The sequence below is a fragment of the Ciona robusta genome, chromosome 4, assembly GCF_009617815.1.
Source record: "Ciona robusta chromosome 4, ASM961781v2".
NCBI classification, from domain to species: domain Eukaryota; kingdom Metazoa; phylum Chordata; class Ascidiacea; order Phlebobranchia; family Cionidae; genus Ciona; species Ciona robusta.
In genome coordinates, this window is record NC_143238.1 from 334,575 (window position 1) to 351,444 (window position 16,870).

Below are 16,870 nucleotides of genomic sequence, written 5' to 3' on the forward strand. Positions count from 1 at the left end.
TTTCATTATATTTCGGTTGGTTACTTTTTTTGTCTATCAGGCTGGATCTTTGAAAACTTCTTTACAAACCAGACTGAATAATTAATGATTTGCAGTGTTCTACTAAACTTTTATTTTTTAGTTGGAAATATCTCTATATGATGAATTTTATATAGTATTTGAGGGAACAGTTGGCCCTGGTGTGGGTGGAGATATTGCCCTCGATGATATTGTTATTTGGCCAGGTGGGTGTTAAATTTATTATAATAAAAAGGTAAAGTCACAGCGCACTAGGATCCATTGATGGAACAAACTTTTAATACAACTGTGTTATAATTTATACAACACGCAACTTGTTATGTATAGCTTGAAAGTGAAAGTTGTGTGGGTCTGTTTCATGTATCAAAATTTATATTTACAACATACATCTTTTGAATAAATTGTAGGAAGCTGTGTTACTGCTGCACCACCTACTAAAGTGAACTGTGGCCCAACTGATGAAGTGATACTAACCACACAAGTGTGTGATTATAAACAAGGTGAAGTAGAAAGTTAGGGATTTTTTTCATTTTGGTCTAACTTTTAGAACATCAATTTTTAAAAGCTGTCTTTGCTATCAATTTTTAAAAGGTGTCTTTGCTATTTTAGACTCATGTAGTTAAATTGTTTTTTAATTATAAACAGTTTTTTTTATTTAGGTACACCTTGGTGTAAATTTATTTTGTTTACCTATCTGCAGCTCTTAACCTCATTTTGACTGCAGCTTTTAATGCTGACGTACATATATATATTTAGACGTATGAGTTTTATTTTAATAAAAAATGTCATTTTGGTGGAAAGAAATATAGTTTGACCAATGTAATATTTTATACATTAACGTTTAGATTGTGCAAATGGTTGGGATGAAGCAACTTGTGGTCAGTGTGATTTTGAATCAACACAATGTGGTTGGAATGATGTTTCATCTGGTTCATATAAATGGAACAAAGATAGTGATGGAACATCTGGTATTGCTACTGGTCCATCTGTTGATCATACACTTGGCTCTCCTGAAGGTTTGTATGTGATATTATTGCTTTGTCTGGCTTCAGGGATTAGTGGTCTTCTCTCAATCAGATAATATATGTTCGAAGCTTAATTCTGCCTCCAATGTTGACCTATGGGTTTTTGGCCTGCATTTACCTCTGGAGTAATGAGCTTAAATCTCAGATCCCATAGCACATTACACAATGAAATAACGGAACTTTTACTTATGTGAAATAACAGCATTTGCCTTAAGCTCGTGGTTCCTTATGGGTTGCACAAATTGTCAGCAAACAAAATAAACATTAGATAATCACTTACAAATGTACATATATGAAACATAACATGCATGTTTTAACAACTGTCATTTTCCATCATGAAAAATAAATTACTATACAGTTCTTCATTTATATCGATTAGGTTCGTACATGGCTGTTGAAGCAAGTACAGGTGAAAGGAACAACGAAGCTGTGATGATCTCACCATATGTTTCACAAACCAGTGCTTCATGTCAGGTAAAGATATTCTGATCATTTCAATGTAAGTTTTTATTTTAACTACTGAATTGAAGAGATAAGTCACAACTGCAAGCACTGATTACGTAGTTTAAATTTTACTATGTTTATTTTGCAGTTGAGATTTTACTACCATATGTATGGTAATGGATTCACGGAGTCACTACGAAATCCAAACCCGGGTGAGCTACGACTTGTGATGCGACGATATACTCGGATTTTTGATATCTGGATCCATAGCTTTGATGAAGGAAATCAATGGATTGAGGGGAATGTCTACATTGGTATGTAACGTTTGTATTTTGTATGATGCAGATAAGCTTGTCATAATTTGAATAAAAAAAGGCCTTACATTAAAGTAGATTTTATCAGAAACTAAGCAAATATAAATCTGCAATTTTAGCAATTATGCAACACAAATGTTTTATCAAATTAAGTTTGACCAGTATTATTAAATTTCTTGTTTTTTGGGGGTTCCAAGCCACCAAACAGTGTTAATGTTATATATATATATAATATAAACATTGTATATACAGGTCGTGTAGCAGAACCATTTGCTCTCTCATTCCAAGCCACACGTAGTTTTAGTGGCAAAGGAGACCTTGCAGTTGATGATGTTAGTTTTATAAACTGTGCCCTTCCTAACACAACAACTACATGTCTTTCTGACCAATTCAGGTGAAATCTTGTCATAAATAACTTGATGTGTAAGTAAATAAATATATGCCATCAGAATGTACATAAACTACTTACCTTATAACCAAAAGATACAACTTCCAAAGCTCAGTGCTGCAACCTTTGTGAGTTTGTGTATCTTTGGGCAATACACTGCAACTTCTGCAACTCTGTAGTTATAAATGAATTCTTCAAATTATCAGTCATAAGAAAACAAAACAATTAATATCTTGGTGCAATATTAGAGTAACCTGTAAGTGATATTTATGAGCGAAACACATATGTTATAAACCGTCCCGGTAACTTTCCATGTAAAATAATAAGTTACATACTTTTGTTCATCATTTTACACAATTACAGATGTGCAGTCGGTGCATGTATAGATAGTGCATTGGTTTGCGATATGACAGATGATTGTGGAGATACAAGTGATGAAAACTCATGTTCTACTTACACACAGTGCAACTTTGAACAAGATTTTTGTTCTGGTATATTCACTCAGTAATAATAAAATATGTTACATTGTTAACACATTTAATCCAGGTTTTAACACTAAACTTGGTACAATTGATTGGGAATGGAGATCAGCTGATACACCGCATACTGTAGGAACCGGCCCATCCAGAGACCACACCACCAATACTGATGCTGGGTACACTTTAAATACAAACATTATGTTTTTCTCTCTCTACCTTTTTAGGTTTTTATTGTGTCATTTCATGTTATTCATTTTTTACTTTACTTTTGTTTAAGACTAGCAACTTCGTCCTTTGCAGTCACTTTATTTATATGAATGCTGCACGACCACATGTAGTTGGTGATAATGCTGTGTTTGGTTTCCCAACCATCCAAGGTTCATCATCAGTATGTCATCTCACATTTTATTATCATATGATTGGACAACATGTGGGAAGTCTCAATGTATATAAAAGAACAGAGGTATTCACACATGAGCATTTGCAAATATTTATGTTTAAACACACTGGTGTTGTAAAATTAATATCATAAAGATGTTCTTCATTCAATTCATATTTAGATGCTTTTCTGATGCTAAGAGTATTTAATCTAAAACAAATTATTTTACCCTTATAAAATAAAACTAAATGGTTATTAAAACTTATTTTTTATATTTTACACTTAAATAATGTTTTAATCTTCATGCTTAAATTCATTCCAATTAGGATGGTGGGCCATGGATATTATTATGGAACAGAGACCAAGCTTTACCTTTGGATTATTTTGCTAAAGTGGATTTGACGATCACTGAAATAAGAAATTATCAGGTAATGTGCCATACTAGTTTTGTTGTGCTTTAAACAAGTGGATCTTAAGCTTTATGAAACAGACATTTTTTGTTTATGCCCTTGCGACCTCACAGCATATTTAACAGACAGAGTTGACTGTGTAGCTTAAAAGAACCAGGTGTTATTATCTTTTTTGTTCCTTTAGATATTAATAGAAGGTGTGGTCGGCAACGGTCATGAAGGCGATATTGCAGTTGATGACGTTTCATTTTCCCCAACTTGTAAGTTTGTTGATGAAGATCTACCTGTTGGAACCACACCACCCACCACTCCATCACCTTGTCCTATAAATGGTCAAATACCATGTACCCAATCAACTGTATGCATTGACCGGACACAGGTATTGGTTTATAAATACATAGGTGTATAAAGGCACTAGATAGAATGCTCAATGAAAGCAACTGTGTTATAGCTTATGAATTGTCCTGTTACACAAGTCTCCATCATTATCATCTTCCAGGTATGTGATTTCCAAATTGATTGTCCCAACAATGGTGATGGTGATGAAAAAGGAATATGCGGTGACTGCACATTTGAGAATGATAGATGTGGTTGGACAGATACAAGTTATGGTACATGGGCGTGGAACAGAGAAACTGCTCGTACTGTTGATGATCCTCAAGGACCAAAAGGAGATCATACTACTGGAAGTTTAGATGGTAAGTCATTTGATGCTGCTATCACTGGTTTTCATTTGTAAAGAAATAATTACTCTGACGTCCAACCTGGGGCCTTGAATGAGTTTTTCATGAGATATTTGGTAACTCTGAGAGAGAGCATGTGGTGTATAATACCGCTGTATACAGAGCAATAACACAATTACATTTGCTCAAATTCGAGTTATTATGCCACGCAATGATAAACATATGATAATGATTTTAATGCACTTTTACAGGTTACATCATGCATATCGATCGCACCCAGGCTTCCTTCCTTGCTAATGCTACAATGGAGACTGTGGCATTGGGTGAGACAGGAATTGCCTGTCAAATGAACTTTGCTCTTTATTTAGGAGGCTCCGGTGAGACAAATGATTGTTGGATTTTCTTTCTAACTGTATCATACCCATCTCAGCATAGTGGTTAGACCACTCGCTTTGCAATCAAATAATGTCAGGTTCAAATCTTGTTTCTGCCATTATTGTGGAGATATAAGTTCTTCTGCAAGACACCTAATAATGATTGTGCCAACTAGATAGTCAGTATTAAGTTGTCCTAATTGGAAGTCAAGTAAAAAAATCCATTAAACTGCATATTTAGTAACTTGTATAAAAGCATGTTTTTTGAAATATTTTGCTTCTGTAATGAGTCATTCCACCATGCAAGGATAAATATTTGATGATGATATAACTCAGGTGATGCTGGTGCTGTGTTTGTTCGTGTATTTCCTGATGCTAACAACAACAAGAAGCACAAAGATGTATGGTATGCTCAGGGTTCACAAGGGAAATCATGGAGTGACAAAGTTGCACACATTGGCATGAGGCCCGCTGGGTTTAAAGTTGGTTATAAATTGACCTAGTTTTTCATAACTATTTAAAATTTATATTTATATCACCAGGTTATGTTTTTGGCATTACCATCAATATTAGCTGTTGGTACCACGGATATATCACTTGACGATGTGACTTTTACTAATTGTCATCCATCCTACTTGCCACCAAATGCTTACAACCTCACATGTGATTTTGAGGTTGATACTTGTGGTTGGTACCAAGAACAAGATCTTGATGATTTTGATTGGAGGTATGGTCAAGGTGAATCAGCAACTATAATAACCAACACTGGACCTGGTAAGCATTTCTTTATAATATGTTAACTATAGCACAAGGGTTAGTTCCTTTACCTCATACTCAAAGAATATTAACAGTGATTGCTTTAACCCATTGAACAGTAATATAAATTTCCAGGTAAGCAAAAAAACCTAAAAGTCAAAAATCAATTAGGCAATTAAGCATCACAAGTGTCAGTTTCAAGTTGGTACAGCTGAAACCACTTTTGAAACAAATCTTTAATTAAAAAAGTTGTTTTTTTGACTGCTTATAAAAGACTAGGTATAAAACATTATTGCATGCCAAAAGTGTTTAACCTATTTCTGTAAAGTGTGTTTCTGATTTTTTCTTTCTACCCAGGTTATGACCACACACTTGGAGAGGGCAATGGTGGGCACTACATGTACCTTGATGCGTCACGTAATATACAACCAGATTTATTCACCAGATTAATAACCTACCCACAACCACCATCCAAGGATAACAACCACTATGTAATTTTATCTTTAATTTGACATAACATGATGCTTCTTAACGTTGGAGCAGTGGCATAGTGGTTAGCGCGCCTGCCTGTAACCCAGAGGTAATGGGTTCAAGGCTCAAAGTTGCTACCATTGTGAGCGTATGTGTCCTTGGGCAAGACACTAACCGACAATTGCTCCAACCCAGTGGTCACTAATGGGTTGTCCAAATTATCAGCAATACATAAAAAATGAAATAACCCCAAAAAAATAATCACCCACAAAGTAACATACATGGTAACTCGTAAGCTGGCACGAGGTGCTAAACCCGTGTGATAATGACTGTTGTTTTCCGGCCACGCGAGGATAAGGTAAGTTACATTCATTCATTTATTCAACCCCTGGGTCGCAACCAACACATAGAACACTGTATAGTCTGGTTGATCCATACTGCATTGATTCATACTGTAATGTTTTAGTAAAAGTTGTTTTTAAAAGAATACTGTGCATATTATTGACATGTCTGTATATACCTTAACCTAGTGTTTCTCAACAGGTAAAAAAATTCATTACAACACACTACAACCACTATCGTAAAAATGTGTACGTAACTGTTAAATATGTTTTATTTAGGTTTGTGTTGAATGGTATTACCACATGTTTGGACCAAGTATTGGAACTCTTAACTTGTACAGAATAAACCATGACAATAATGACAATAGGTGGAAAATTTGGACAAGAATTGGATCACAAGGAAATAGGTTTAATTTTGTTTATATTTTTAGTGTTATACATAAAGAGCTATTGTAAAAACAGCTGTTCTTCAAGTCTTTAGTTTCTCTATATTAAAATGTTAAGCTTAACTATTAATTTGATCTTAACATACAATACCGTCTAACTAATGAGTAACTAATACCCTTTTGTGTGGTAAAATGTTCATGAACATAGCTATTCGCATTAAGTCCTCATTTGGTAATTTGCTAAGGGCGTTGTTTTGCACAGCTATCAGTTTATGCTTGTATCAAAATTGAATTAGCTAATTTTCTAGCGCAATATCGTTTATTCATGTTTATAATATAATTTGTAATACTTGATTGTACTTTTACCAACTAAAAACTGTAAAAACAATACCAAAAAATAAATACTCTTAAAATTGAAACTGTTCTACCACTATATTTTTCTTTACTTGCATATTTGCGAGTAACAAACATCCTTCTACAGCAGATAACAGTAACACACTTATAACGTTATGTGTGCTAACTTTGTTCTTGCGAGTAAATTTGCTAGTACTTACGCGCATAATAGTTACCATGCAAAAAAGATAAAACGATTTTTAAATTTTAGAAAAACATTAATCGTAGAAAGATTTGTAATCAATATTTTCAATATGACAAATGCTTCATGTAATTTAACTTGTTGGTCACAATGATAACAAAATGTTGTTTTAAGTTTACTCTGTTGACTTAACATGCCCAACTTTGTTCTGTTATATAAAACATCACTTTTCTTTAGATGGAATTATGGCTATTACGAATTCCAAGCTGACATAACATACTCATTATGGTTTGAGGGTATTAGGGGAGGATTTGATGGAGATATTGCCATTGATGATATTTCCGTCACTGAAGGAAGATGTCCACTTAAACCTAGAGAATGTGACTTTGAAGCAACCAACTGCCACTTAAATCAAGTATTTGTGATTTAGTCATTATAGCATAGTTGTTATAACCTAATAAGAGAAAATGGAAAGTATGAACCCAAATACTGGGCTACATATGTGTCCATATGCAAGACACTTACTAATAACTCACTAAATTATTTTTTTAATACAATCAAACACAAAAGCCACCACTCACATAATATACAAGTTCAAACTTAGGGTTGCTAACCATATGTTAAGTAAGTGATTATTTTACATACTTTTATGTGTCACCATTTTGGCTTGGTGAAAACAATTAAATGCATGATTGCAACTTTAACATTTAGGTGTGGCAGGTCAATGACAGTTGTCATGGGTGTTCCGTTTTACACACCTTATGCTTGTTTACAACTCACAAAACTTGTATGTACATAAACAGTTTTGTTAAATACCCACTTTTGGTATTTAATAACTTTCTATTCTTACCACAGGACAAAACTGATGATGGAGACTTCTGGACAATTCGCAAAGGAGCAGCTAAACATTCAGATGTCACTGGACCAACTGTTGACCACACATTACAAACTGATGAAGGATCGTATTATATTGCTGAGTTATATGATGTTGATGTTGGTCTTATAACAAGAACTCTCACTCCAAGCCATCCTGGCACTTCTTCTTCACAGTGTCTTACTTTCTGGTACTATCAAATGTTTTTTTTTACTGTATTAACAGTTCTTAAAATAATATGACTACACAATAGTTGCAATGGAGTGTTTTAACCACCCTGCTTTTAAAACCTAACATGTAAAATAAGTTAAATATATGTAATTCTTATTTTGTTAGGTATTACATGTATGGCGATGGTGTTGGATTCTTTAATGTTTACACACAACCTTATGCAAACTTTGATAAGGCAAATATATTGTGGACTAAACAAGGAAATGCTGGTCCATTATGGAGACTGGCAAAAGTAACATTACCACCATCATCATCTGACTTCCAGGTTCACACTATTTTAAACATATTTGACATTATTTGTATTGTGTATGGGTAAGTCTTACAACATAGCACATCAAGAGACCAGCAATGCAAGTCAGAGTTTGTCTATTTTTAGAAGGAACATAGCATAAAAATTGGATGTTTTAAACATAATAATTCAATTTTATTCATTTTCACAAATACGACAATAAGGGAAAATCAATTCAAACGTACAAAGAGCTAGCAATTAGCAGAAACGAGACGGTCGTGCATTGTATAAACCTGAAAGATTAACAATTTTAAGGAAGAGTTATAAATTTTTACTTATGACATTTAACAATTATGATAATCATTGCTTTTATAGTTTTTAATAGCTCTTTTTTTCCGATTTTCGCGTATAGTTTTTCATATTATTTTGAATTCTAATAGATTGCGTTTGAAGCAATAAAAGGCAACACAAAGAATGGTGACATCGCAATGGATGACATGAAAATATATGATGGAGAATGCCCACCACCAGGTATATAATGTGCCACAGTTAGCGCAGTAGTTACACTTGGTCCCTAACTAGAGAAAACATGGTTCACATTGCAACTATTGTGGCAATGTGTGTCTTTGGTCAACTCATTTAATGAAAATTGCTCCACCTATTGCCTACTAATGGTTTACCATACGTGATAGTCAAACGGGAAAGAAAAATCACTCTCAGAATTGCAAAAAGTCTCATATAATACAGTATAAGTCACCCAATTTATAACTTAAAGTTGCCCCCACAAAGAGATAATTAAATTCTACACTAAAGTGCTTTTTTTTAGGTTCCTGCGATTTTGAAACAGACTTATGTGGATGGTCAAATGTAGCAAATATAGATGGTGTAATGGATTGGATTTGGTCTTCTGGTGCAACACCAAGTAGATATACTGGTCCAACAGTGGATCATACAACCAACTCCGCTACTGGTGATATAGCTTTGTCAAATCTATCTTTTTGAATATTTGTAAATAGTAATGTCATAGCACAAGGGCTAAAGAACTTGTTTCATAAATGATTATTTACGAGGTCAAAACTCAAGGCTGTTACCATTGTCAGTACGTGTGGCAACACACTCAACAGTATTTATTCTTACCCAATTGTCAGTAATGCCAACTTGCCTCTTATAATAAAAATATGAAAACCCACAAAGTTTCAGTTAAGTTACATGCTGGGTAACTGGAATGTGAGCACAATATGTATGCATATTAAACACCACTGTTGTAACCCTTAGTTTCTCTGCAACAGAAGAATAAAGTGAACCTTATTATCATGTATAGGTCACTACTTGTATATTGAATCCACTGGATTTTCAAGTGAAGTAATTAAAGTTTGGGTGTCAAGTGAGATCTACCCAGCCACGGGTGGTGCATGTTTTAAATGGTATTATCACATGTTCGGACCAACTGTGGGAGCCTTATCCATATATGTGCAGGTATTGCTTGCAAGGGTTTTATGCTAATTTGAGGCAATGTTTACTAAACTTTCTGGTGTTTTTTTATTTAAAATCTTTAAGGGGTGTAAATTAGGTACTATTTTAAAGTTCTGTTTAATAGTAATTTAAATGTAATTGTCTTAATTATTTTCTGTTTAAAGGATGTATCAGAAGATATAAGTGATATAGGAACTGGTAAAGGCAGGGTGTGGAGTCAATTTGGTGATCATGGTGATCAATGGGAGTATGGGGAAGTTGATATTCAATCACAAACTGAATGGAGGTAGAGCAGGTTGTTTATTTTGACCGAAATTGAATGTTGTCAATTAATGGCCAACAACTAAGGGCCAACTAAGGTTAAATAAATGACTGTAACTTATTTATCTTTGAGAGGAAAAAAGTTGGTGTTCTTCCCATACACCTCTTGACATCTCACCAGTTATGTTACTTTGTGAGTAATTGTTGTTTTTTTTCTTTATGGGTGGCAAATAGAGCAACTCACTAGTAACCACTGGGTTGGAGCAATTTCCGTTAAGTGTCTGGCCCAAGGACACATACATCCTTAATAGTAGCATCGACAGATCATTTAAACCAAAACTCCTAACTAATAATATATTCTGAAAGACCAAATATGGTTTAAAGCACTTGGTCTGAACATTTTTCTGTAGGCTTTAAATATTCAACCTAAAAGTTCAACTTTTAAATTTACAAAAATTAATTTTGTTATGAACATGTTATGGTTAATTATATTTAATCATATTTCATCAGGATAATCTTTGAAGCAACAAAAACATCTTCTCTTGACTTCGGAGACATTGCAATTGATGATCTTGATCTTATTATTCACCAAACATGTGCAGGATCCGATGTCACAACACCACCACCACCCTTCACTACCACACCCACACAAGTAATCTATGTTTTGTTTGTTTTATAAAAGAATAAATACCTGTTAATTTATCCGGTACAGTACAGTGGCTGGAGTGTTTGCTTTATAAACAGAATTTATTGAATTCAAGGACATACAGTAGTTACCAATGGCTTGCCAAAATAGGCAGATAAATGGTAATCTAAAACGTTGAATACTTGGTAAATTGGTATCAGGACACAATAATTCACCCCGCATTATAACTTTTACTTGGCAGTGCACAAACATTTAAAGATAAATAACTTTATTATCGTTTTTTAGGCACCCAGTCAGTGGGATTGTGATTTTGAGTCCGGTTTATGTACATGGTTCTTTGACAGCTCGGCTGAAAGCCAATGGACAATTCAATCAGGTTCTACTCCTACTGCTAATACAGGTCCACCTGCTGATCATACATTAAGAACGTTTCAAGGCCACTATATCTATATGGAAGCTGATGGGATGTTGGAAAATGATAAAGCAAGGTAAAACACTATGTTGTTATGTATACCATTATAATTTATATTAAAGATTTGAAAAATATTTTTAAAAAAATTAAAAACGAAAAATATTTCCAGGTTAGTGAGCACGGTTGTTACTGTACCTTCTGCGGGTCGATGTTTAAGTTTCCATTACTACATGCGTGGAGAGAACACCGGCACTTTAAATATTTATGTTACACCTGAAGGATCTACACAAAGTCAACCTGTGTTTCAAAGAATTGGTGACTATGGGGACAAGTAAGTTAATTTATACTTTATTCCTTTTAATTATTTTCCTTTGTAAGTGTCTAATGTCTATTTTATTTAGTAGCATATAAAATACTAAGCTTCCCTTTATTATAATACTACAGTGTAAGTGATTATTAGATTAATAATACAATAAAACAAACAGCATATCTCATGCATAAAATAAATACCGGGCTAATGTTTGAGTGTATTTATTATTTCAGTAGATTGCTGTTTGATCTACACATTATCAAATTTTATCCAATAATGTTCTTGGTTGATGAGAGCATTATGACAACTTTATTGCATTTCGAATATCTCTTTATTTGCCAGTTCAGATTTTTACAAGATTTCTATCAACTATTATAAAATCCATATGTTTAGATGGCATGGTGAAAACTTCTATATTGATCCTGGTTCATATATTGTTGTATTTGAATCAGTGAGAGGGAATGGAGTTTACGGAGATACTGCACTGGATGATATTTCTTTGAAGGTTAACATAAATTTATTTTTTCCTTAGCATACCAATGCTTCGGGGTCAATTACCCCGTTAAGGGCGACCTAAATTGGAGCTTTTAAAAAATAAGCAAAGTAATATATAATCATAAATTGCCAGAAGAGCTTTATTGGGCTTTTATAATATATCTGAAATCTACAGTAACATATACAATCTTTTTTCTGCTTGTTCTATATTTTTCTAGTTGTTAATATTTAACTATTTTACTTTTTTGTAGGTTGGCGATTGTCCAATCAGTCATCTTTGTACATTTGAATCTGATGACTTATGTGGTTACACTAGTGATGATACAGCTGATTATACTTGGCTACAACAACAAGGACCTTCACCTTCAGGTGGTACAGGACCTTTAGTTGGTGACCACACTACAGGCACTGGTGCAGGTCATTATATGCTATCAGGTAAATATATGTCTTTTTTTGTATTTGGCACAGTGGTTAGAGAACATATTTCATATATAGAGAATAAAAGGTTTAAAGCTTGGCACTGTTATCATAGTGAGAGTGCACGTGAATTTTTATGGTAAATGTTCCAACCCAGTGTCAACAGGCTTGAAGAAGACACCTCTGAGTTCAGTTGACCCATAGCATCCATATGTTGTATATTTCTAAAAAAATGACATCCCTTGTCACATGTTGTCATTAAGGTTTTACCAGAGTTGACATTTAACCTCAACATTCTTTATCTTTATAACAGAATCAGGAAATGCAGATGAAGGTGATGCAGCAAGGATTGAAAGCCCTCTGTTTCAACCAACTTATGGACAATGTGTTCAATTTTGGTTTGTCTTGTATGGTTCGGCAAACAAATTTGGTTTACTGAATGTTTATGCTAAGACTGAAGTGGGTCTTGGTGATAAACTGTGGACAGTTTCAGAATCTGTATGTCGTTTATATGCTACCACTTTTTTGGTATAGTCATGACAATATTTTACTACAGATTGATGAAAACTGGAAAAGAAGTAGGTTTACTGTGGACAGTGCACTACCATACCAAATTGTGTTTGAAGCTATAGATGGGGCGTACCAGAAGTCAGATAAAGCAATTGATGACATTTATATGGAAGATGGTGCATGTGCCAACTTTGGAGATTGTGATTTTGAACTTGGTCTTTGTGGTTGGACTCAGGTTTGAGATCTTTAACTATACAAGTTTGAACACATAGTTTAATATTTTATTTTAGAAAATACATGTTTAAAAGATGGTCTTTAATTGTTTTACTAATCTTCTTTACCTACCAAGAATTAATAATAAATATGAACTGTGTCCAACCAATGTCTTCTTACCTAACCTAACACTCATAGAATCAAACCCTCACTTTCCTTATTTTGTCAGCTGAAAATTTAAAAATAATTTGATGATTTTAGATTTATTGTTTTCACATTATCACAATTAAAAGACATCATAAATACAAACACATAGAAATATGTATGACAAAGTAGCAATATTGAACATAAAATCAACATTATTTGTAGAGCCATGATGATGATCTGGATTGGGTTCGTTATTCAACAGAAATAGATGGTGATCATGGTACAGGTTCTGGACATTACTTAGCTCTAGTAACTGATGGTGAAACAGCTGGTTACAAAGCCAGGTATTTATTACATTACCGCTATTGTGGCCTGTGTGTTCGTATCAAGGTTGCTATATCCAGTAAGGATTAGATCCAAACTATTCAGATTTGACAATTTGAACTATCTAGGAAACAATAATGAATCAAATGTAAACATACAATTATGTAATTTAGTTAAAATTAGTTCACCTGGGTGATACAATGTTGCTTTTAATAATTATTTCTTCTAAATAACTGCCATTATCCACTCCTACATCAGATTTTTTATTATATTGTTACTTTAAAATTATTCTAAAACCCATTGATCATCACTGACAAAGTGCCAATTTGGATTTGTATGTCGATGTAACTTTAATGCACAACAGATGGGGATTTAAATTTAGTGGAAATATCTAAAAATATTTAAAAATGCATCGAACAACACTTAATTTTTAGACTCGGATTTACCAATCTATACACATGAGGTCACTAAGGCATTGTACAATACCTTATTTAAACGAAGATTCAACAAATATAACACTTTCTCAACCCTACTTACTATTACTTCTCATGTTTTAACACCACCTAATAACAAATAAGTGATATTTCATTTCTCCTGCAGAATTGAGTCGGAATTATTTCCCGAAAATTACCCGTTTGTAACAGAAACCCATTGCTTCAACTTCTGGTATAGAACAACTAAAACTGCTACAAAGCTTACTGTTTCTACACACAATGTACAGTTGGGAAGTCAACAAGCCTGGTCTTCTAGCTCAGCTCCAAGTAAGTATTGAACAAAAAAAAAATATGAAATCAAAATTATGAAATTAGCTTGTTCCAGCGCTGTAACAGATTGCCTTATAACTGAAGTTTACTCTTTAAGCTTGCTGCTTATATTTTAAGCATTGATGCTCTTCAGAAATTCACATTCATTGCGCTCTTGTGTACGCTTATCAATTTTACAAAATTAACAAATAATGCATGGTATGTCACAAGAATGAGGTGCATAAAAGCCAGTGTTATAACCTAAGCTATATTTAATTAAGCTATTTTCATTCGTATATTTTCTTAACGCATATCTTTCTGTTATAGCAAACAGCTGGCAGTTAGCTCAGTTCAGTATCTCTATATCTGCATCATTCTATATTATCATTGAAGCAGAAGTTAGCAATGGTGGTGGAACTATTTCAATTGATGATGCATTTACCATCTCAAATGGATCGTATGTTTGGTTATACTAATTAATTAAAACAAAGAAATTAAATTTAAATTTTACCTTGCCGTAGTGCATTCGTCATATCATCAGTCTATTAAACATAAGATACCTGGTTTGTAGCTTAACACTACTTATCCTTTTTGTAGATGTGTCCACCCTACTCCATTACCAATGTTTAAATGCGCCAACCAATCCAAAACAATTGACGGGGAAAGTCAGTGTGATTTTATTTATGATTGTTCGGATAAGAGTGATGAAGCCTCATGTGGTGCGTGTCAATTTGAAGATGCTGCTAATCATCAATATACATGTGGTTGGATGGATAAAAGTGCTGGACAATATCAGTGGGTGTTGGTTCAAGGTACAAAATTTTACTATTTCATATTTTTCCATATTTTGTTAACTCTTGTTTTTTGTTATTTTGCGTCTTTTCATTGCTTATAAATAATATAATCCTCATTATTTGTTAATATGAAGCAAATCAGGCTGGAGACAATGGGCCTGGTAATGACCATGACACACAAACCGGATTTGGCCACTTTTGGGCGGTTGAAGCTTATGATGGAACTCAGAATGTACCTGCTCGATTAGAAAGCCCTATTATGCGCCAAGCTTCTGCCAGTTGCCAAATAAAGTAAAAACATTTAAATTTTATTTGACTAGACTAACACAGTGGTCCCTAATGAGCTGTGTCAGCAATATGAACCACCCACAAAGTCACCTATGTTGTAACTTGTCTTTATGCGAAAGGTCAACATAAATTACCCGTGTTATAATGGCTATTTTTTATTTAAATTGAGGCATCATAGCAATAAATCAATATTTTTAAGATTAGTGTTACAAGTTATATGTGTAATTTTGATTTTTGAATAAATCTAGGTTTTACTATCATATGCGCGACTTGAATGTTGGTTGGAATTGTCCTGGTTTAGCTCCCAACCTTAACTGTGAGGATGGTGTTTGCAATGGTGAACATATTGGTTGCTGTTTTGATGCAAGAGATCGGGCTTGCTATCCTTGTTATGGAGATTGTGCACCAACTGGTAAATGTGTGATATAATTATATGAACTTAGTAATTTTTATAACATAAAGATTATAAATAACTAGAAGATACTAAATTTAGATTGCTATCGTTGTCTGTGTGTATACAATCTGCTTACTTGGTAATTCAAAAATGGGCATAAAGTTTATAAAGCCACATTTTTATAGTAGTGCACCCATGCTACTACCTTGTTTTACTTTAGTACTCTAGGAAAAAATAAGTGTTAATTGAGATAGTATAACATGATTTTCATTTTAGCTCGAACAAAACGGGCCGGCAGAATTGTATATAATAATGAAACCCGTGGTGCAACACAATATGCTGATGCTGAAGTAGGAGAGTTATCACTTTATGTAAGACAAGGTTCCAGAGAGACAGCAGTGTGGAAATTACTAGAGGAAGATTTTCCTTACAGTTGGAATTACCAAGCTGTCAATCTTGGCAGAATTGAAGGCGATTTCGAAATAATATTTTATGCTGTTAGGTAAGTGAGAAACATACTAGTTTTTCTTTTTTTTTATATTTTAACTTTGTTTTGCAGAGCTTTCGATATTGTTGGTAGTATTGCTATTGATGATATATCTTTTGTTAACTGTGGTTTGGATCCAGTTGAAAGTGGTCAATGTGATACTTATTATTATCGATGTGACCGTGGTAGTTGTGTGCCACGTTGGGAGGTGAGTGTGTTAGTAACCTTAACATTCTTATGTCGGTAGATGTCCAAATGGCTTAACTAACTTCAAGGAAGTGACACTCAGTCAATGGCATTCCAGGGTGTAGGACATCATCCTTATAGAATAGAAAAGAATAAAAAAATGTTTGGTTTTGATTTGAACAATTTGAATTGCTGAGTAAATGACGTAAAGATGTTTGTTAACATTTACATATATATACTTGGCCTATGGCATAGGTTTGTGACTTTACTGATAACTGTGGAGATCGAACGGATGAGAAAAATTGTGATGATTATACAAGATGTGACTTCGAAGATGAAGATTTCTGCATGTTTTCAAATGAAAGGGTAATATTTTAATATTAATCTATATCTAGATATAACAATTTTAGGTATGTGTTAATGCTATAAGCTA

General features: G+C 33.7%; 1 protein-coding gene across 2 annotated transcripts in view; it reads left to right on the forward strand.

Annotated features, from left to right (window-relative positions):
- Positions 1 to 16,870, forward strand: part of LOC149736251 (MAM and LDL-receptor class A domain-containing protein 2-like) — a 102,215-nt gene that overhangs the window by 43,768 nt on the left and 41,577 nt on the right. For both annotated transcript variants that reach the window (XM_089876945.1, XM_089876946.1), the window contains exons 84-123: positions 122 to 224; positions 426 to 518; positions 864 to 1,034; positions 1,423 to 1,517; positions 1,636 to 1,801; positions 2,054 to 2,195; positions 2,553 to 2,680; positions 2,736 to 2,844; positions 2,969 to 3,131; positions 3,374 to 3,475; positions 3,642 to 3,836; positions 3,957 to 4,155; positions 4,392 to 4,517; positions 4,851 to 4,996; positions 5,057 to 5,288; positions 5,628 to 5,761; positions 6,362 to 6,489; positions 7,241 to 7,418; positions 7,859 to 8,067; positions 8,214 to 8,373; positions 8,778 to 8,868; positions 9,164 to 9,307; positions 9,659 to 9,813; positions 9,975 to 10,096; positions 10,582 to 10,723; positions 11,003 to 11,205; positions 11,299 to 11,460; positions 11,833 to 11,944; positions 12,186 to 12,369; positions 12,665 to 12,849; positions 12,908 to 13,096; positions 13,444 to 13,565; positions 14,146 to 14,306; positions 14,616 to 14,745; positions 14,886 to 15,100; positions 15,217 to 15,373; positions 15,619 to 15,782; positions 16,041 to 16,266; positions 16,324 to 16,459; positions 16,693 to 16,803. In XM_089876945.1, the coding sequence (XP_089733071.1) occupies positions 122 to 224; positions 426 to 518; positions 864 to 1,034; positions 1,423 to 1,517; positions 1,636 to 1,801; positions 2,054 to 2,195; positions 2,553 to 2,680; positions 2,736 to 2,844; positions 2,969 to 3,131; positions 3,374 to 3,475; positions 3,642 to 3,836; positions 3,957 to 4,155; positions 4,392 to 4,517; positions 4,851 to 4,996; positions 5,057 to 5,288; positions 5,628 to 5,761; positions 6,362 to 6,489; positions 7,241 to 7,418; positions 7,859 to 8,067; positions 8,214 to 8,373; positions 8,778 to 8,868; positions 9,164 to 9,307; positions 9,659 to 9,813; positions 9,975 to 10,096; positions 10,582 to 10,723; positions 11,003 to 11,205; positions 11,299 to 11,460; positions 11,833 to 11,944; positions 12,186 to 12,369; positions 12,665 to 12,849; positions 12,908 to 13,096; positions 13,444 to 13,565; positions 14,146 to 14,306; positions 14,616 to 14,745; positions 14,886 to 15,100; positions 15,217 to 15,373; positions 15,619 to 15,782; positions 16,041 to 16,266; positions 16,324 to 16,459; positions 16,693 to 16,803 (6,090 nt within the window). The remainder of the gene's footprint in view (positions 1 to 121; positions 225 to 425; positions 519 to 863; positions 1,035 to 1,422; positions 1,518 to 1,635; positions 1,802 to 2,053; positions 2,196 to 2,552; positions 2,681 to 2,735; positions 2,845 to 2,968; positions 3,132 to 3,373; positions 3,476 to 3,641; positions 3,837 to 3,956; positions 4,156 to 4,391; positions 4,518 to 4,850; positions 4,997 to 5,056; positions 5,289 to 5,627; positions 5,762 to 6,361; positions 6,490 to 7,240; positions 7,419 to 7,858; positions 8,068 to 8,213; positions 8,374 to 8,777; positions 8,869 to 9,163; positions 9,308 to 9,658; positions 9,814 to 9,974; positions 10,097 to 10,581; positions 10,724 to 11,002; positions 11,206 to 11,298; positions 11,461 to 11,832; positions 11,945 to 12,185; positions 12,370 to 12,664; positions 12,850 to 12,907; positions 13,097 to 13,443; positions 13,566 to 14,145; positions 14,307 to 14,615; positions 14,746 to 14,885; positions 15,101 to 15,216; positions 15,374 to 15,618; positions 15,783 to 16,040; positions 16,267 to 16,323; positions 16,460 to 16,692; positions 16,804 to 16,870) is intronic.